The 22,287-nt window shown below is 40.0% G+C and overlaps 1 protein-coding gene across 5 annotated transcripts in view; it reads right to left on the reverse strand.

Annotated features, from left to right (window-relative positions):
* Nucleotides 1-22,287, reverse strand: part of trpm3 (transient receptor potential cation channel, subfamily M, member 3) — a 131,154-nt gene that overhangs the window by 41,376 nt on the left and 67,491 nt on the right. For all 5 annotated transcript variants that reach the window (XM_051075129.1, XM_051075128.1, XM_018669131.2 and 2 more), the window contains exons 2-8: nucleotides 20,850-20,929; nucleotides 19,225-19,426; nucleotides 18,218-18,431; nucleotides 16,305-16,429; nucleotides 14,824-14,995; nucleotides 5,354-5,528; nucleotides 4,608-4,731 (exon numbers count right to left, since the gene is read on the reverse strand). In XM_051075129.1, the coding sequence (XP_050931086.1) occupies nucleotides 4,608-4,731; nucleotides 5,354-5,528; nucleotides 14,824-14,995; nucleotides 16,305-16,429; nucleotides 18,218-18,431; nucleotides 19,225-19,426; nucleotides 20,850-20,929 (1,092 nt within the window). The remainder of the gene's footprint in view (nucleotides 1-4,607; nucleotides 4,732-5,353; nucleotides 5,529-14,823; nucleotides 14,996-16,304; nucleotides 16,430-18,217; nucleotides 18,432-19,224; nucleotides 19,427-20,849; nucleotides 20,930-22,287) is intronic.

The raw sequence follows: 22,287 nt of genomic DNA on the forward strand, positions 1-22,287 counted from the left end.
TTCTCACACAGACTGTGGGCTGTTCAGTGTGGTTGTTTGATACTCATAAAAAAAAAGAAACAAGATAAGTGATGCGCATATATGAGGAAGATAATTTCTCTCATCAACCAGACTAACTGATGCAAATGTGGTCTATATATTTCTTTTAGTATTCCCTTTCATTGCACTTTTATAATGCACATCTATATACTTCACATCTATTACCACTCAATCTCGGGAGCTTGCACATTTTTCATTGATTAGCTTTGCAATTATTTCCCCCTCCCTCCTCCTTCTGACTTGGAAACTAATTATCTATCATCTATCAGAATTATTTTATTTATTTATTTATTTTTTTTTTTTACTGGGACATGGGCGAGCACACTCTTAAATTAGACCAAATGAAAGTATATTATTGTTTATAGCTGCAAAGAGCACTTGTCTTAGTTCTATAATTTACCATCTAACTAACTTCACAGCAATAACAATTTATGATATAATTTGTCATGTGGCATCTTGAAATGACAGAATTAAAGCAAAAAAATGGCAATGAGTCTGGAATGCAACTGCCTGTTCAGCTTTTTGTAATACAAAGATAAAAAACATATAACACAGAGGTATACATTTCAGTGTGCACACATTAAGGATTGCAAGTTTATTACCTCAGTATCAGCCAAGTATGATAAACAAAGCAAAGGAAACAGGGAAACAACTGAAGCACAAAATGTCTACATGAATAAACCAACATGCTGAAAGTAAGGAAAAAGCAAGACACAGCCTCCCTTTGGTCTTCCTCCTTTTATCCACTTGCCCTCTTAAGCAGACACACACACACTCTCTCTCTCTCCCTCTGTCGCATACATTATCCCAGTCACCTTTAGTCTTTCTCTTTTCCTCCTACTCTTTGGCTTTCCCGCTACAGAGCCAGGAAAATGAAAGCACAGGCATACTGGCACAGAGACAAACACACACTCTCATTGTCTCTTTCTCTCTCTCTCGTGCACTCACCCCTTTCAGTCCGATGCACTGACCCAGGTTAAACCTGCATTTGCTGCCAGTGTGAATGGGTCAACACATGTTATCCAACCTGGTTTTGTGACCCAGCTCCTGACCTGGGTGTTAACATGGGCTTGACACTACTTGGCTTTGGTATACAAGCATAAACACAGCTTTGTATAATCACAATGGGACTGCAGTACAGGTACTATAGAACTAATCTAGCTTCACTGTATCCCCATATAAGAAAGAGAGAACATATTAAACCTTTTTCAAAGTCCTGAAATTCTTTTGCTTGTCAATTAAATAATTCATGATCTTACCACCCTACTTGCCTGACATGCTTCCAATGTATGAACCTGGATGCCCCCCATGCCCCGCACAAGTGTTTTAGTTGTTCCAAAATGCAGGACAAAAACATTTGTGACGCAGCTTTTAGTTTTTATGCTCTAAGACAGAAGAGTCTGCCTGAGGATCCGAGAACAGCTGAGTGTGGTGACATCTTAAAATGAAAACTTAAAATTGTGAACTAGCTGTGTAGGGGCTAGAGGAAACTGTGATCACATCCAGGGAGATTTATTTTGGCCTCATATCAAAAGGGTTTTTCTGCAAGTTGTCCTGCAGCATTTGAATATTTTAGTTTTATTAAAGGGGTTCAGTTGTATGAGGTTTGTGAACTGGCAAAGAGGAAGCCTCCTAGAGCAAAATGAAATACACTTTTAGGGTCTTGAGCCAAGCAATGATCAGTGTTTCAGGCTTTGCATGGGACAATGGGAACTCTCTCTTTTGCTTACTCTCATTTTCGTTTTTCCATCTCTGCTTTACAGTTACACCCCTCCTACCTCACATATACTCTATGGCTTTCTGAGTGTGGGTTGGAGGGAACCCCTGTGATGCCTATCAGCCTGATAAATACGAAGCTGGTGAAATCACCTCAGTGAGAGACAGAGAGGTGCCAACAACAGAGAGAGGACACATCTAGCTCTCTCTTTCTCTAACAACCACAATCATCTTAGGCTATTTGAGGCTCTCTGCATGGTGCATGGGCATTAATGACTGCAGTATGTGTCCGCTGAGAAAAGCCAGACTTTTTATGGAAGACATACAAGGAGGTGGATTACCTCTACTGAATACATTATCAGGCAGTATGTTATCAAAGTTTTATGCCATTTCTAATTTTTTTATGGCATCGTTAAGCTTATAAGCCAAAGATGACTCTTTCTTTTTGCATTCATACATAGAATATGAAGTACAGTGTCCTTGATATGATCACCTGTCACACTGCTGGTTTTACTTGCACCTGCACTTTGCTATCTATGATTGTACAGGTGTAACAGTTACACAAGTTTACACATGAGCTGTATTACCCTACTTCAACTTGCAGAGTAGTGTAGAGATTAGGACTGTCACTCTTTTTTAGAACATCCACTGGAGCATGAGAAAAAACAACAACAACAACAACATACACAAAAACATACTCAAACTATTCCTGACACGTTCAAATTAAAATTTCATGGTCTTCAAGTGCCACAGGCTCCTTGAAATAGTTTGAATTGGGGTCCAGCAGAGGGAGCTCTTAAAATAATAAAAAAAAAAAACAGTTTGACCTATTGCAATATTGACCTATCAGTAAATGAAGTTAATAAATAAAAATGGAGGACATTAGCCAGCAAAGCTGTGCTGATCGGATAATCACGACACTGAAACATCAAAGAAGCAGTGTATAGAAGCATTTTGGGTTCTCCAACAAAGAATGTACATACCACGACAATGACAAAGTGGAGCAATGCCAACTGTACAACCTTGTCTGACTGCCTGTACCTTTCACCATTGTCATGCTATTGCAGAAGCTTGTAAAAAAAAAAAAGGCCACTGTTGGTAAGACAGCAAGCACAGATAAGATAACTGATTTGGTTCAAATTCGCACAAGATGGATTTTTTGTAAATGTGACAGCATTAGTAGAAGTTAGGAAGACTGTCCTTTATAAGAGAGAGCTAGGTTTAATTTCTTCAAAACAAACATATGTAGTTTTGAAACTCAGTCTCTGTCAGCATCAGAATTTGAATTGTGGACAAAGAGGTGTACATTCTCTTCCTCTGTGAGTAAATGAATCATTAAAAAATATCTAATTGGCCTGTAAAATGCAGAGATATAATGTAAGGGTGACACAGGGTTTGTGGACTTGTATAATATTGCCAAAATACATTTCAGTATTCAGTTTTACTATGGCAGTGGTAACAGTTTTACAAGTTCAGAGAGAGGCAGCAGCATCAGACTATCTGGCCTCTACAGCTGCTCTTGCTGAATGATTCACATCCCATTGTTCTGCTCTGGTGTATTGTGTTCAGAAGATCCATCAGTGTGAGCATCAGTCAGCCACTGAAACCCCACTGAGGGCACAATCAATCCACTTACACGCTGTGCAACCGTGACCAATGCTGGGCTGCCTGAAAAATATGACGTGTACTATGTTGTGTGCACATACGTGTGCAGTTTGCATGTGCACATGCTTTTGATTTCTTTGTGTGACTCAGTGCATTACAATTATTATAATAACTGCAACACATAATAACATGATTAACCTACATTATTTTTACAAACAGGGAAGAACTAAAACATGATAAATACCTGGCTGAGTCATCTCGAACATTCCAGCCATCACGGTGATAAAATAAGGCTCAGGTGTGTCTGTGTGTATGCTACTAAATCACACATTTGTAAGCAAAATACCACTGGCAACCACCAGTACCACTAGTCATTGATCTGACAAATATTCCCCTCCCTAGAAAAGACATAGTACACTTTGTTCAAAGTGAATTGAGGCAAGAGCAACCAAGTAGTGAATAAATTAGTATTGCTGCAGAACTAAGCTAAAAGCTGCTTGTTTGCATCACAGAGGATGTGTTAAGTCATTATCTTGTGAGTGAGTGTAAGGTTGTGTGTGGGCGCATGTGTACTTTATATGCCCTCCCCTGGTACACGCTTTCAGTCGCAATGTGTGTACCACTGTTGACTGTGGCAACAAAGCATCATGCCCCCAGCCCTGCTACTCTGATCAAATACAACACACACACATACAAATACACATTGCCTTTACAAACACAGCATTAAACTTCATTAATCAGAGGCTGGTTTCATATGATTGATAGTGCTCTAAGGGGACTGAGACGTGTCCCCAGGAGAGAGGGATGTGTGTGACAGCTGTGCTTGACATGACATGCGTTTGACTTAAACACTGCCAAAGTGAAACAGAATCTCAAGGTAGAGGCCATTTGGTCCCGGACTCATCTGAATACATTTACATCCACTTAACATTACATGTCATACATAAAAGATGGGGTAATAATTGCTTCAATAAAAGTTTCATGATGAGCTAGCTTCATTTGACAAATCCATTTGTTCCTCCTTCACATATTTTTTTCATTTTTGGGCCTCGCTACACAGCAGAGACCTCAAAGCTTAATGGTGATGTTAGTGGTTTAATTGTGTGTCTGTGTGAGTGCCTGTATCTGTCAGTGTGAGTTTGTCTGTGCTTCAGTGTTTTGTGTATATACTGTTAATATGTTTGCATTTTCTGCATCTGCAAATATACACATGTATTGGCAAATATATGTATGAGAGTGTCACTCACCAGCTCCTTCTTCTTCATGCACTCCATGAGAATGATGAACAGATGTTGGGCCTGTGTGCGGCTGTAGGTGAATGTCTTCTGGATGGTCACCAGCAACTGGTCTCTTAGAGACTCATTAATTATGCTGCAGTGGGAGAGAGGTGTGGAAGAAAAGATGAGAGTGTGTCAGGAAAGGGGTCAGATAGAGGTAAGGAGAAGAGAGCAGTGAAGGGGAAGCAGGCAAATTAGATTTGTTTGTCAATAAGTGAAGCCAAGGTTGACTGGGACTCTCAGCAATACTATCGCTGAGTCCTTGGTGAGATGTGATTCTGCAAGTTTATTTTCATCTGTAATTAGATATATTAAGCAATTCTGAATTAATTTTGTGTCTCGTGAGAAACACAGCTCAAATGTTTACTTGTGTTATTGGAAGTATAAGTATGGCATCAGCACATTGCATCACTTGTTTTTACACACATGTTTTTATCCTAAAACTGCATCGGTTACATCAAAAATGCATAGCTCCAGAACTACACTGTTGCTTTCAGTATTAAGTTTATATGAAATTGTATGCATGTTAGGTTAGCTCTAAGGGACAATTACAGGTTAATAATAATTAAAACAAAATATTATCAGAAAATCTGATTACGAACAATCTTATGAGGAAAATTTCCACAGTGTAACAGATTTTCCACACTGGATAAAATCTTGACTTAGTAAGTGTTTGTCCTTGGATTACAGCATAATGTGCACATGTGGGTGCGTACCCTCCCTCCTCAGAGTATTTGTGTCCAAAGGCCAAGATGTCTGAGGCTCTGCCACTGCCATCGCACACCACCACAGGGACTGGAGGAGTGTCCCTGAGGTACTCCAGCACTATGGAGATCACATTAGGACCTCCCTCTACAATCAGAGCCACCACAGGTACACCCTGACCAATACCTGCACACAAAGAGAGCAGGAGCAGGAGAAACGGGGGTGACGGAGTGATTGTAGAGAGGAAAAAAGGGGATGAACAATGCAGGAAAGGGACAGAAAAGTGAAGAAGAAAAAGACAGGTTAGAGACAGAAAAAAACAAAGTGAAGATTGTCAGCAAACACGCTTCATGATATCAGCACTACTTGATCCATAAATAGAAAAACTCAGTCCAAATTTGTTACCAGTGAGGTGTAAATGTGACACCTGTGATGTCTCATGACTCTACTGTCGAGACACTGTACACTTTCTAATTATGGTAGAGACATTTTAAAAAAAAGAACATGTACCAAAAATAACCAGCCCACTTTGTGCTTTGTGCTCTGTTCCTGTGGTGTGTGTGTGTGTGTGTGTGTGAGAAAGAGAAACAGCATTTCACTGATAAATCTCCTGCTGTTCCACACAAAAATGGCTCCTTGCCTTCTAATCACAGGCTATTTAGGGTAATTATGCATAATTAGCAGGTGGGTTTTTCTGCACACAGTGAAGCTACGTACAGGAGAAGGTACTGTAGATAGGAAACGTATTGCCAAACTCTCAAAGGAATTTCCAGCCTTATTCTCTCTCTTCCTAGATGGTTTCTTTCCTGTATTCTGTCCCTCATTATACCACTAAACATCACTTTTAGACACCATAAACCCTGTAAACTCCAGAGTCCAATTCTCTCTTACCCCCTTGTGTCCTCTCCCCTTTTAGTGGTCTCAGTTCAATCCATTTCCTAAACCATTCTCCCCTCATCCTGCCCTTTCCCACTCTGTCTCACTTCCTGTCTTCCTCTCTACCGTTTTTCTTTCTGTAGCCACTCCATTCTCATCATCTCCTCTCCATTTTGTTTCATGTGGCTGTGTTTTTGACCGGGTGTTTTGACTCTTCTAATTCAAAAGCTGTGTAACTGCCGGATCTTCCCCGCCCTGCACCCTCATCCTGGTCTGCATAATTCACAGAGGAGAAAGCATAGTCTGTCTCTCACACACGCAGGCAGACGAGCACATACAAATGCGCGCTTACACACTGTATGCACACACTTGCACAAGCACACGCACACGCTCAGAAGCGTACCCGCCACCATTACGCTTTGCCTCACACAGCCTCGTGCGGCCTTGCAACAGGGACAGTTACATAAGGAGAATATTTTAGGGCCCTCGCCTACTTCAAAAGAGGTAAAACGTCACTGTGCCACAACACATCACACGACCATACATCAACAGGGCAGAATGAGAGAGAGAGAGGCAGACTAATGACTTGCATTTTGTATCTGATTCTTCCATTTCTTTTGGATGTCTGTTTTTGTTGTTACCTGCATGTGTGTGTTGTGTGTGTGAGTTCGCGGTTGTGTCGGATCGAGCATTGATATTGATGACTAGTGAGCTTTGGAGGCAACGCCGCAGTATCTAAAGCAGATTATTGTTCAACTGAAACCCACTGAGGAGCAGATGAGGAGGGGAAAGCACAGCTGTGTCATAGCTAATTGGTAGGAGAAAATTCTGCCTGTGTGCACACATATACACACACACACACACACACACACACACTAACACTAACACAAATGCAGATAGCACCACACACATATACGCAAACCACAAATTAAATAAAGTTTCTCTTTTGCCTGACTACCCAAAAACAGTGAGTACATTTTAGAATGGCTTTTGACCTCCTATTCACAGTCAGTTTTTCTAATTAGCAACAGCCTTAACTACTGTTATTCCTGTGGGAATGTGGCTGTATTAAAACATGGATGAGGAAGCCAAACATGGTGGTTTATTCATTGTAATTAAAGCTGCCTGCCCAGGAGATACACAGAAAAAAGTTTTCTGCTCTGGCACAGGCATAGCACCAAAATTTTGATTCAGTTCTAATTGCTTTTATTGGATCTTATAGTTCTGTTTTTGATCAATTAATGAGTAACTTTTCTCTGTTAGTTTTATAGACATTTGTATTATGTATGTGTGGCCAAAAAAAAAAACAAAACAAACAAAAAAAAAAACAGTGTGACCTAAATTTTGATTGGGGCCACCTCTAAAAAAACTGCAACACAATCCAGTCCTGTTCCTGGAGGCTTGAGTGCTTAAACTTACCAGTACTGATTCTCTGCCAACTGCTGCCTCTACTGAGCTTGCAATTTTATACTTTTTAAAATTTAATCCTGTTATTGTTAGACAGCTGTGTGTCTTTTGAATTATTTCATCTGTGGAGGAGGATTTAGTGGTCTGAACTCTCCCTTTATAAGAAATAAAACACTAGTACACACAAGTATTTGAATACATGCAGTGTTGTTACATAAGCTGGCACTTTCAGAGGAATACCTATTGTTCCAGATGGAAATGCAAACCCATAGCTAGAAAACTAATCTGTTAAAGAGAATTTAGTGATGATGCAATCCTTCTTACTGGAGTTTGCAAAGTGTTTACCCCACCAAAGTGGCACTGTTATGGAGTAGACAGTCCTTTTATGTCTGTGTTTTCTCCTTCCTATTTCTTTCTGTACTTTACTACACGTCTTGGTTAAGACACAGTTTGGTTAAGATGTTACTATATGTGCAATGCTGCCATCTGATTATAAACACAATGATAATACAGTTAATATCTATCTACAAGTGTACATGCACTGAATGGATCACTGGGCACTTTCCTCTTAACCTGCTCCTCCTTCCGCCCCCCATTCAAAATATGCTGTCACTGAATGGTGAGAAAATCCAAGTGAGCTGTCAGACATGCCTATACCTAATGCAACTATTCATATTATATATGGTAGATACATGTGAAAAAAAACACTCTATATAATATATTCTACATGTTCTGTACTGTCTGTAACAATGCATTCGGCCTCTCCACCTCTTCTCCTGCAAGGACTCTATCCATGCACTATTCACACACTCCAACGCATCAGATAACACAATTGTCAAACCCTTACTTTCTCTTTCTCTCTCCTGTCTCTCTATATCTCATCCATAGTTTTAACCTAGTGCCCACACCTTCTCTCTGAGGGAGGGAAGCTACCCTGTAAAAGTGTGAAAAAGCAGAGGCAGAAGAAAATGAGAGAGGTGGTCGATGAAAATCCATGGCCAACTTTCTATATTTATCCAGCCTGGGAGATGAGGAAGTAACGAGGAACAGAAGGAATTAGGGAGGGAAAGAGGAGCGTGTAAGCGAGACACACATAACATGCTTAAATGGTCCTAATTAAGGATCCAGCAATGACTCATCCTCTGCGTGTGTGTGTCTGTGTGTGCGTGGGTGTGTGCGAGTGTCTGCGAGTTTGTCCTTGTATGTGTCAAATTAGTATCAGCATGACTGGAGGAGGTGTGCTACAGTATGTGGGTCATTGTCTTCGCACCCCCACACCCCACTCCAAAAATAAAAAAATAAAACACATACACACATTATCCTAGCAACAGCTAAAGCAGACAGGAAACATCAGATCGGTGAAAGCAACATGACTCGACAGGCTACAGAACAAAAGGTCGGGCGTTTGGTACACTAAAAGGGCAAAGTGTCTCTCAAAGTTTACTTTTTCAGTCATGTTGTGACATCAACATATCGTGTTGTTTTTGACCTACTAACAGGAATTCTGGCTGAGTCAGATGGCCTGTGCCACCTTTCTTATGCTAAGAGTTACAGTGCTACCAAGGCCGAGTGAGGCAGATCATGAATGGTGTCACTGACCGGTAAAAGACATTTGCACCTGGGAAACTGGGATTAAAGGAATTTTCCTCCATTGATTTGTGTGTTGATTTGTGTATGTGAGTTTGTGTGTATGTGCTTCAGGGAGAACTCTACCACTACATGAGTTAAAATGGTATTCAGTGATCTAAAAAATAAGACCCCATTTACACAGTCACTTAATGCATCTTAGACAAATCAAATAGCTACTGGATATTTGCAAGGGACTTACGATGAGTTGCTCAAACCACCTTAGATGCCAAAATGGTGTATATGCATCGGTCTCTTCAAGATACACACATAAGCTTTACTCCTCAGAAGTGTATATATGTCAGTAAGTGGTCAGTGGAAATAGCCTCTTCCAGGGTGTATGCTCCAAGAGAATGGCAGTTCAGGTGCATTACCACCTCTGTGTGGACTGGAGCAGGGCTGACCCTTGTTTTGATAGAAGTATTTAGTCTGTTAAGCCCATATCACAAAACTGAAGTTTGACTTATCCTTCCCAAAACATTCTGGCATCAGCAAAAAATAAGATATAATAGACTGTATATCATTACTCTGCACTGCCTCTAAATGATCTATAAAAGATATAAATGTCATTATGCTGGAAATGCTTTGCAATTGGAAATTCTGGAAGGTTTATTGCATAGTTCAAGTGTTAACACTTCTATGAAGAAATAGTTAGTGTAGTAATAAATGTATATGACAGGGAGTAATTTTAATTGTAGTTAGTAGTGTGCATAAGCCACCTATCAGAACACTTCTGACCTTCTCACTATTCTTTTTTTTAGCACTCGTACTGTTCCAAAAGACATTTACCACAGTTCACACTGCTCATCATGCACTCAAATTCTTTCCACACCGCATAACATGTTGTCATCCATGCACATCCTCAACCTGGGACCATACCTGGAGCAAGTCTTGTATTCAACCCACTACTGAACCTCTCTCTCTCTGTTATCTCTCCACCACAGGGTTGAACACTCCAGTGGTTCATGTTTATCATTCTGTCATGTTTTTTCTATTCATTCGTGCATAAACACACCTTACCTCAGTGATTTCAACTGTGCCCACAATGTCTCTGTGCACTTATTCTCATGTGCCCACAAATACTTTATGTACTGATCTACACTCTCAGCGTCAGTTCAACCCCACTGATTAAACCAGTCATCAATGCAGGACTACCACAGGGACTGAAACCACTGACCAGAGGACTCATGAAAAACTATATTAACTAAAGTGACTGATGCCCATTGATAGTCTGGAGACCTGAATTAACTTTTACTGAATTAACCTTTGCACTGTATAATTTACAAGCTTTACTCCACAAATTGTCCTGCTATTTGTACTTCATTTAATACAGTCACAGTCAGCAGAGGGTGACATTTCTAAGGATCAAACTGTGACACTGCAGCTGTGTGATATGTGTCAAAGAACAAGAGCAACCAAGTAATCCAGTTGGTCACACACACAAAAAGGCACTACAGTAGCTTTATCTAAAAAATCAAGTTTGTCCAGGCATTTATCATTCCTGAAAGAAGACTATTACAACCCTCTTGACTTCCCATATACCATAGCTTAACTATAATCTCCTCTGTATGGGATGCTCCGCAGTAGAGGTCACGATGTCATGGCTAATCTGAAACACAAGGTCTTATGGCTTCTGGATTCAATTACCCCAGCTACTTCATCTTTTACGTATGCTGTGATTAATGAAACCACTGCCATAGAAGGGTCAGTGAAGGTCACACAGTAGACACAGAGTTAAAACATGCACATGCCTTCACCTATGCACACATTCAATACACAAAGTACTTACGTGCCCATCTTAATTTTCCAAGTAATTTAGGTGAAAAGAAAGAGGGCACAGTCAAGGTGCTTCATGCATTCTCATAGACCTTATCTTAAATGAACAACTTTTATTCCTCTTTAGGCATGGAACGTGCATTCAATTTTTAGCTGCCACGTGCAAAAACAAAAGTGTGAGTGAATAAGATTCAGGCTTTTCTTATTTTTCTCTTGTTCAATTTTACAGGACAAAATAAGAAAACATTCATGAATTAAGCCTATTATGTCCTTCCTCTCTCTGACTTTCACTTTTTTATCCTACTTTTTCGGTGAAGACACCTCAAGATAACATCTCATCTTACTGATAATCATTTTTTCTTCATGTATGAGTTTAACAACATCAGCTGGCTTTTTGAGATGATGGGAGGAGGAGCTCAAGAAAAAGGCCATAAATGAGAGTGTGTCAGTATAAGCAACATATGCAGCATTTTTAAATCAAAGATTATATTTGTATACTGTATAATCATGCACTGAATAATAAGCTCTGTCCCTCTGTTCATATGTTAAGTCCCAGGCTACCTAAGCTGAATCCTTGTCACGGTAATCCAGGCTCATTTGCATCTACATCTCTGTTCATGTTCTATCAAGATAGACCATGTCTGGCTGAGCAGGTCATGAGATGGCCATGCATGTACAGCAAAGCCTTGCACCTTACTAGCACTTACTCTAGCTTGTGAATGTGTGTGCTCCATCCACCATATTTACAGCCTCCCAACCCCTCCTGTCATAAGACATTTATTTTGTTTACACCCAGCCAGAGCTGTCCCTTAGATATTCACGTCCACTTTCCACTGGGGAGGGTACAAAACCACAGGAGGCAACACCTTCCACAACATAAAATACACAAGAGGAACTGCAAGAAAAAGTATGTGGAGACAATACACAAGCCTTGTCACCAAGGGTGGTGTTGAGAGTTTTAGGAACTGCACAACTGTGCTCCAATGATGGGTTTTGACAGGTGCCAATAGTGTTGCCATAACTAACTTGGTAATGCACAATATGCAAAATGATCACATATACATACACATATCTTGTGGCAACAAGCAATCAAAATGTAGCAAGGTTTCAGAAAAAATATATAATCAGTTAGAAGATTTGTTAAGACATTGTTTGTAATACACATTTTTTCTAGAGTGCAGTCAGACCAGAACAACTATAAATTTGTTATAGAGAATTGATTCCCATATTTAAAAACTGTGTGGAGCCAATTTGATTGCTACAGCATTTCCGGCAGTCACATGATGATAGCCATTGCATGGAAAATTGCACACAGGCACAGTAGGATTAGCTACAGGATTGCCCAAACATCACAAAAATACCACAGGGGAAGATTACGCATATCTATCCACCACACTTCATTCATCTTGTGTTTGTGTGCAGCGTGTGTGACTGTGTTTTAAGAAAAAAAAGAGAGAAAAAAAAGCCTGTGGTTACGTGTGGTCTGCAAGCCACATGTTAGGACATTCAAAGTAAACTGCTTTTTCTCCCTTTACTTTAAGCTCCTTGAAAGGACCTCAGGCTACACTTGGATCTAACAGGAGCCGTGCTGTGAGGAAAATTGATGCACTCCTTGATTCACCGTGGACAGGTAATCAAATCAAGAAATGGTCCTTGTCTGCCAACCCTACAGCATTGACTGAGGAAGTAAAGGATACACACGTACAACAAGGTACAGTACATCATACAGACACAAAAACAGTACAGTACAGTAATCAAACACTGGAGAAGCACATTTACTTGAAAAACTGTGCAGTATAAATTCATACTACAACAGAACAGATATGTGGCTAATTTGTCAATGGTGTGTTAGGTCCTTTGGGTGTATATTACACTCTTTTGGGGGTGAAGCTGTCCCCCTGTTGATATGCAGGGCTTCAGGATCAGAGCTGTTCTAGTTTTTTTCTTATGTTAAGAAGCTTAAAAATATTCATGGACCTCAAGTCTCACAGCCATAAAGGTGTAAAACTTAATATTCATTCAAATTTTTTATTTGTTTTCAACAAGAAGAAGAATAGCTGGATCTGTCACATTCTCAATTTAATCTAAAACCCAAACAAAAGAAGGGTGTGCAGACACAAACCCTTCTTTTGTTTAAATCAGATTTATACTGGATGCTTGTATGACGACTGGGCGTCCCTTTGCCTTCCCAGCCCCTTTTGTATGAGTCCAGGCATAGGATGACAAAGGGAAGTCCATGGGTCATATGACTGGATGATGGACAGGGAGGGAGTACTTGTGTGTGTCCTGTCAGCCCCAGGAACATTTTTTAAATCCATGAAGTCAAGGAGTTAGGAGGAATATGGCAGCGGCAACACTTGTGTTTTATTCTAAGAGTGACATTTAACATTGTATAAAGTTCCTATCAACGAACATCACTGACAGTGAGCAAAAACAGTGTTGACTAAGGTAAGGTTTGAGTCATGATATTGCTCTTGACACTCTAACAATCTAATCATTTGGTAACACCTATTTCCTGACACTCTTGGTTTTTAAATAAGCACTGATGTTAAAATGAGTGCATTCATGTCAACCAAACCCTGAGGAAATTATTATAAAACGGCTTGATGTTGACAACAAAAGAAGGTAACAACAAATAAATCACAGCTGCAGACAACATCTCTCAGGTTTGTTTGCGGCTCTGACACATTCTAAACAATGCTGCAAGAGGCTATTGAGAAATGTATTTAAAGGGTATCAGAGAGGTTCGTGTGTGCTTGTGTCTTTGTATCTGTGTGTGTGATAGAGAAAAAAAGACAGAGAAATGCATTTTGTATTCATGCAAATCCATTTGGTTTCTAGCTTGGGTATAATGTGGAAATTGAAAAAGGGAGAAATGCAATGTGACAAGGACTCAACGGTGGATGAACACTCCAGACAAAGGCAACTATGTGCATATGCAGCCTCAAATACACATTAATGTACACACAGTGCATTAACACCTATGTTTTGAGATACACAAACAAGCATTCAAATACACCCCTGCTGCCCTTATATGCGAATAATGTACTTCTGATGCAACAAATTTAAAAATCAAGACATAGAGAGCTGCACAGGAATACAAAATGAAGCAAACATTCTGTTGAGTTTCAACAGCAGTTTGTTATAATATCCTGATATTCATGTTTCTGTCAAAATATACAAAAATATTGGTTTGTATTATCAAGTATCAAATGAAAATAAAAATACTATAAAAAAAAACATCAGCAAAGAGACACCCAATGTACCTTTCATTCCTTTATGTGTTTACACTCTAAGTGCAACTGAATATACTTGGTGTGTTTACACTATATGTGTGTGTACATACACGTACAGTGGTCATGTGCTTGTCATTGTGTTTGTTAGCTGGGCTGGTAGCTGTGTGCAACGTCCCAGAACAGGAAGACAAGGATTATCAGCAGGTTCATTTGAGGAAAGAGTTCATCTGAGCTGTCAGGAAGCTTTGAAAGAAAATATAAACCCATCCTGAAGGGAGGGATAGTTTCAAAGGCTTATCCAGTGATATCACAGCTGGCTAAAAATACACTGTCTGACAGCATGTGTTCAGTATGAGGCAGGTAATGATAATTTTAGCAGCTACAAAATAGACTTTGAACCCAATGAACCCAATTAACCCACAGTGGTGTCATTGATAAAACGAGGATAACGGTTTCATTATGCTGTTATCATTTGCTGTATTATGTTAAAACACCTTCTCTAATTTAGGGTATGTAGGTTGGTCTGGCAATAACCATGACAAACTGTAAATTCCACTCACGTGTGTTGATCTTCTGCAGGGAGATGTGTTTCTCCAGCTGGCGGCGCAGTTTGACCTCAGCGCCATACTTTCCTGTGGTGCCATTGTCTGCCAGGATGAAGTGGGAGTGAAGACTGTTTAAAACGGTCAACTTGCTCATTGGGTTGGACATGGTCTGGTATGGACGCACCACCTAGTCAAAACAAGATTTAACAATCACACAAACATCAGATAAGTGCGTTGCTGACAGAGGTATGTAGCAACTGGACCAAGGAAAAATGGATGGATTAATGATAATACGGGCATGCTTTCTTAGAATCAATAATGTAACTGAAGTGTTAGCAAAAAAATGAATTTGGCAAACATTACAGTATATAATCATTTTCAAGAATTTTTATCAAAGGAGCACTTCACCAATTTTCAATTTACCTGCCATGCATCATACTACTCAGCCTTGGAAAACAGTTGTATAATGTCCTCTGTGGCTCTGGAGGAAGCTTTCCAAAGTTTGAAAAGGGGCTTGGAGGCTACAAAGTTTTAATGGCATGTCTAAGTTACAAACTGGGACATAGAGTTTAAAAGGCATAAGCATTTACCAGGCAGAGAAAGACAAATGAAGAGACACTACAGGTTGCATCATGGGAAACTTAGGATCTACCATTTGGGGCTCGACCTATACTAGGGACTAGGTGCCTCCTCTGCACTACTATTAACAGCTGTTTTTCACATCTGTCTCTTTTGAGTCCTCCAACTTACATTAACATTTGATGATGGTTTTGTCATGGTGATGAAAGATGTTTGTTTGGTTCTCAATAAATAATTACAAAAACTTAAAACACTCTGTATTCACCTCTGTATTTTCATGAGCTGCATTTTAGCCATAAGACACCCCGATACATTCACACAATCCGCCTTTTTAAACAACACATTTATTGCACTGGTATTGAAGTTACAATAAATTACACAAAAAAATGGATGAATATTTTTACAACATTAATGACTCTCAGAGCTTGGATTTGGTCTATTGGGGCAGCACCTGACAGTCTGAGGTAAACTCATCTGGTCATTAGGCATACAGTTGAGACCAATCAAGCATGAAAAAGAGCTTCAGCACTTAATCACCTCATTTCAGCCACTAACATTAATCGGATCTGCTTGACTTGCTCAGTAGGACAGAGTGCGGCACATTCTGCTGAAATTTTAACTATAACATAACATTGATTCCCGAGATTTGGATGAGTCAGCATGTGCTCCAAAGTCTCATGTGGTTCCGCCAGCTGTCCAGCTCACTTTGAAGGAGTGTTTATCACAGATTGGATTGGCTTACTCAGCACCTCAGTTAATAAGCTGTCAACTGCAATTTACAGACTCTGGCAACTGTGGACTGCACGTGACATTTTTCGCATATTAACATGAAAACAAGTGCTGGAGGAAATAAGTGGCCACTTTGTAACTGTTTTCATAGTTTCGTTATTTTTTTGTTTGTTTGTTCCCAGACTTACATCTTTGCCAACAAGATCCTCTTGATTTTCTACAATGCCCCATGGAGCGATGCCAATGGTGCAGATCTTCCCCCTTGACTTGGAGGCGTGGTCTTTCAGTGCATCACCCACATGGCGAATCACCCCTGTGTGTGCAGAAATGTTTGAGTGTTTGAGAGACGGACAGAGAAACAGATAACAAATCAGTTTTGTCACAATCAATACACAGTCTAAACTTAGATAATGATACACTCTGCTGCGAGAGATAAACAGAATCTGTTAGACACAGAAGACAACAGCGCAGCAGCTGATGTGACAACACACAGACACTCAGACACACACAGCTTCAAACACTGACAAGTCGTAGCTCCAGGATTCTAGTTGTTGTCCTCAGGGGAGCAGCAGTCAGACCCGGAGGCCATCTTATCCCATCTCTCCTGCTGACATTCATTCTTTCTCCACCTCCACCCTCAACTGTCCCTCCAATCCATCCCTCCATCCATTATTCAGGCCTCTCTCTTCCTCTTTCTTGCCTCTGCACCCATTCTGTCACTAAATCTTACTTTCTGTTCTTTCTGTATTCAAGTGTGCGCACTCTAAAGCTTCCAACGATGCATCATCTCTTATCTCTCCTATTAAACATTATTGTTCCATTTTTTTTTTCTTATTTCAAGCCAGCTAAATTTAATCACAGTTACTAAAAATGCTTCTCTTTTTGTGACCTAGAAACAATACAAGAACAATACAAACAGTTAACTACTATGCTGAAGACAAAGTGAAACAGCACTGATAATAATTGCACTGTCAGCATGACTGATAATGTTTGACCACAGGTAAAACTAAGAAATACACAGTCCATACAACCTAGGTATCATTTTGCAACACAGTCATTAATTTTAATATCAGTGCACAGTTTATATTAAGTTTCAGGATACTACACCTACAGTAATATGTAAGATGGGAGCAACCAAGCATTTCCAATTTTAAGACTTAACATCACTATACATAGCTTGCTACAATCAGAAACATAGTGGAGCTCTAACTCAGTCACATAGACTACTCTCCATACGCATGATAACTCCATGTTTATACATAATTCATGTGCTCATGTCAATCTGTCAGCTGACGCTTCGGTTTATCCTACTTTAATTTCAACCAATTATATTTTGTCACAAACACTGTTACCCAATCATCTTGCTGTCTCACTTTGAAACTGTTTTCAATCTGCTTTTACACATCCAGCCCTCCACCTCGTATGTTTAAGATCCAGATTCTCCACTGAGCTCCACATAAATCCTGCTCTAGGCTCCTTTCACCCAGCAGCTCAGTGCATGGGGAACAAAATCTCATTTCGTTTTCACTGGGTTACAACTCCTTGAAAAGTACATGTGCACAATGGGCCCTAATTGCCTCCTCAGTCATGTCTGTCATGCAACTAATGAAACAATAATAACTCCTCTCATTTTTTGTTCAAACAGTCTTCCCTGAAGATCTACAAAAATACAGTTTGCGTGATCAAATACACTTTTTGTTCTAAATGTGATACCCATTAATTGACTCCCAGCCATTAAAATAAGCACATACAAGAACACTATTTTCATTCAAGATGCATAAAATTATAATTGTGGGCTATCACTTTACCTGTCTATTACTATGAGTCTCTGTAAGTATAGGTGCTCATAATGTACTTAAAAGAACCCTTTTGCAGTGAGCCAGTAGTTGAACGTCTTTACAGCCCTGAGAGGCTTAGTAAATGTTAATTTAATAGCTGATAACTTATGAGGAACATTCAAACACAATCATCATACTCCTACTGAAGCACAAGTACATGACCACCCAATTCGTATAAAAAGAAGTGAGGCTGCACGGTGCAAATAAAATTTGTTAATTTTTTTGTCTTCAAAATAAACTGGCTTATTTGTACAGTACTTTACCTGTGTTGACCCCTCCAGTGAATATCCAGGCTCCTGTTGTCATGGCAGCCTTGATGAGCCCTTTACCGAAGACCTGTTTGAGTTTGGGTTGTAATTCAAAGTTCTGCAGGCCCCCGTGGACTGAGATGAGCAGCTTGGGCAGATCCAGCTGCCATTCCTTGGTCATCAGGTGGAGCAGCAGGTCAGGCTTGGTGTCATAAGACACTCGCACATACTGCAAACAGTAGGGAATGTGTGAGTGACGTACAGTAGCACATCTGCTTCACCCTCAGGCACATGGTGCCTTGGTGTTAGTATGTGCTTGAGACATAAACAAACAAACAGGAACACACATGCATACACATACACAAAGGTATGTGTGCACAATATGTTACAGGAGTGTTACATGGGAAACAAATCTCTGATGTGAAGACCTGCCTGAGTGTGCGGCACTTTCATTTTCCACATTACAAAATGTATTGAACAGATGTTTACTTTGATTGAAGAACCATGAGCATTATGGAGCATCTGTTTATTCATCTAATTCACTCTCAGACACCAAACCTGACATGTGTCTGAATGAATAATTTAACACTCGGAATAAATCAGACATAATTTATCCTTAATTATCTGAATTCCCAGAATATTAGAGTACGTGTGATGTGATTGTGTCACCGTGATTACCAAACACAGCGACAATGTGAATGACACATACAATCAGACATACTTTTAGGATGGGTCAATTAATCAGGCAGAATTTTATCTGCTGCAGTCTCAAGAATTGTATGAAATTACAAAATAATTACACTTATTTGATTGATTTTGCTGTTATCTTAAGGCATGCTACGATGCACTTTGTCACTCTATATATGATGTGGAACGAAGGTATGTCATTTCCATTTAGTATTTGAACTATATATGAAATGTGTGACTTGACAAAAGCTTGGCAATCACTGACTATCTTAAGATGCAAGGTTTCTGCAGGACACTGTCAAAATGCGATACAGTAGATTTGTTATGGGAGTCACCATGGCTTTGTTGGAGTGTCCTCCTCCCTGGAACTCAATGGTGCCGAAGGCATCAGTGGGACTGAGCTGTGTGTGCTTGCTGATCGACCACTTCTCCGACAGGCTGTCATTTTTGGCCAAACGCTCTGCCTTATCATTCTGACTGGATGAGATGCCCGGGGGCAGGCCCACATGCTGACCTATCAGACGACCACAACAGCACCTGGATGAGAGGAGAAAGTACAGGTGAATGTGAGGTATATTACACACTCCTTTACAGAGAATAATTGAAACATTGAGAGGTCTGAGCCCCAAGCAAAACTACCATAGCATTAAGAGGGAAAAAGGAGAGGGTGAGAGAGAGTTTGTGTGTGGCTGAGAGAGTTAGAGAAAGAGTGTGAGAGCTGCTGTAGTCATGTGCCTGGCAGTAAGAGGTGGGCAAGGCTGAAGTGACAGCTTGTCATTTGACTCTCATCTCCTGATTGGGAGGAGAGGAGGAGAAGGATCTGTGGGCCCCTGCAATCTTTTATTGGCACTGTCTCTTTTTGTTTTCTGCTCTTCACAAACCTCTGTGTATCCCTCTCCCTTGTTCTCCTCTCCTTCTCCCTCTGGGCAACTCAGGATGTAGCAGAATGACAGTTAGATGAATTGTAGTATTCCTACATGAGTACATACTTATTCAGACATGCTGAATGCAGCTTTCATATTCTGTGTTTTAACCTTACAGGATGGAGTGGGAGCCCTGGGAGGAAAGGGAGTCAGGATGCTTTGATTATCACTTCATGTTTCCGTCATCTCTCACCAAAGGTACTTTGCCTCCCTCTGCCTTATGCATCAACACAAGTGTTTTTGACTCAAAAGAGGAAAGCTGATTTGATCTTGAGGAACATCTCTTTCCCTTCCTCCTGCTCATAGCTTCCACCCGCTTTCCTCTAGTTATGCTAATTCTGTTTACCTAACAAACAGTGGCATTTCCTGTGTGTGTGTATGATGGACGGTACAGCAGGAATTAGAGCTGACTTTCTGAGTTTGTTACCAAGAGCAACAACATCAGCTGTAGTAAAGATTTTGATAACGTCACCATGATAGAGCAAAATGAGAGGAACATTGAGAATAGAGATAGTGAGTATCTCTCAATACTTTACTTTATTCTCTGTGACCTATCATTTCAATCATGCTTTTTGTGTTAGTATTACACAAACAGGGCCCTTATAAATGTACTTTAATATTTTAACTGATATATCCTTTCCTCTACTGAGTGGGTATGCTCCTGTGGGCTCTATCGTGAGTGCTGCTTAAATTAATAAGCTTTTAAATGATGTGGAATATTTTCTGTCTTTATGACCTGGCCTGGCCTTGGATTTCACAAATGTCACTAAAGCAGCTACACTTGCTATTTGTATAATGTCAGTATTTTGGCTCATTAGTGTAGAAAATCTACCTGTGATGCAAATAGAGGCCAGCGTGATATTACTCTGAGGCATGTTTTAAAAGGTCAACAGGGCTCATAATCTGCTGCATGTGAGGTGGGCGATAAATTAGCTAACTCCCTCATTAGGGTCTTGTAGCTTTTACAACAAATAATCAGGCGGCTAAATTCTAAATATATTTAATATATTTATTTCTTTACACTCATTCTTACTCACCTATGGGGGTCTTTGGCGCTCACTATGATATGAACACATTCTCTTTTGCTGAATGCTCTTTCTATCCACGATTTCTGTGCCTGGAGAAATGAAGACAGAAGAACAGAGTCAGTCTTTGTCAGATAATGGAGCTGTGACCTGAGCATGCAGGAGTGACAGCAGACAGACAGCAGGAACAGGCATATATCATGACTAGGCCTGTGCTTGACTGTGGAGTTCACCTGTGGAAGAAAATGTTTTTCTTGTCCTTCAAGAAATAAGAAGGGCCCTGCTCAGCAGCCGTCTGTTGTGTAAAATGACACAGTCTGATCCTTGTTATACAGAGACTTATCTGCCACAGTCTATTTCCAAGCAACAGGGGATGGCAAACAGAGCATACGCCATGAGATGTTGGACCTAATGTCTCAAAAGTACTAAGAAAAATTCAAAAATTGAAGAGAAAAATCAGCGATTTCACATCAAAACCTGGTTTGAGAGCAAAATCACAGCACTTTGGAAATGGCATAACACATAGACATAACACACACACACACTAGATGCACAGTCCCTCACACATAATTCAAACACTGAAGACACGCTGACAGAAATGTTTTATGTTATTCAGTGACTTCAGCCCAAACCGAATGAGATGAAGAGCTAGGGAAGAGAAAGCGGATGTTAAATGCATTGAGGCATTAAATTATGTCAGAGTTCCAGTCCTTAGATACTCTTATGTGCAGCCAGCTGAGTGTGTGTGTGTATGTATAAGCATGTCAGTGTGCAAAAGTGTAAGTGTGTGTACGCATTCCTATATGTGTTTTTTGTTCTTATATTCCATAACGTGTAAAAAGACTTCCTCAGCATAATGCAGCCAGTGGGATGGTGTATATGTGATGCTGTGCAATCACATCTGCTGCAGGTCTGAATGACAACGACTGAGCGGAGCCAATTATCCTGCTACACACACAACTGGAAAGACTGTGGAGCAACAGAGCTAGCCTGCAATACACATGCAGCACAGGATTAGAAAGTGACACACATCAGTATAGTTGTCTTCTCACATACATGAATGCTTGATGTATGGTAACAAGGATCCATACAGGACACAAGAATATATGCTGTATGTAGCAGAAACAGCTCACAGCTAATAGTATATATGGGGTTTACAGTGACTTGTAAGTAATAATATTTTCACAATTGAACGTAGAGTGAGCTGCTAATAGGTACCATGAAATGTCACAAAGTAAATACTACAACTGAATGTTCTTTAACGTTTATTTATGTATTCCACCACAACCCCAGGAGAAACAGTGTTTGTTTTGGTGGCATCTGCGTGAATGTGTCTCTCCTTTATTTTACAGATTGCTGCTACAAGAGAGATAATCTTTACATCACAGACGCTTGCATGTATTTGCATATGAGAAAAATATATTTTAAAAATACTTTTTGGTTTAGATAA

Source organism: Lates calcarifer, linkage group LG13 (genome assembly GCF_001640805.2).
Source record: "Lates calcarifer isolate ASB-BC8 linkage group LG13, TLL_Latcal_v3, whole genome shotgun sequence".
Classification (NCBI taxonomy): domain Eukaryota; kingdom Metazoa; phylum Chordata; class Actinopteri; family Centropomidae; genus Lates; species Lates calcarifer.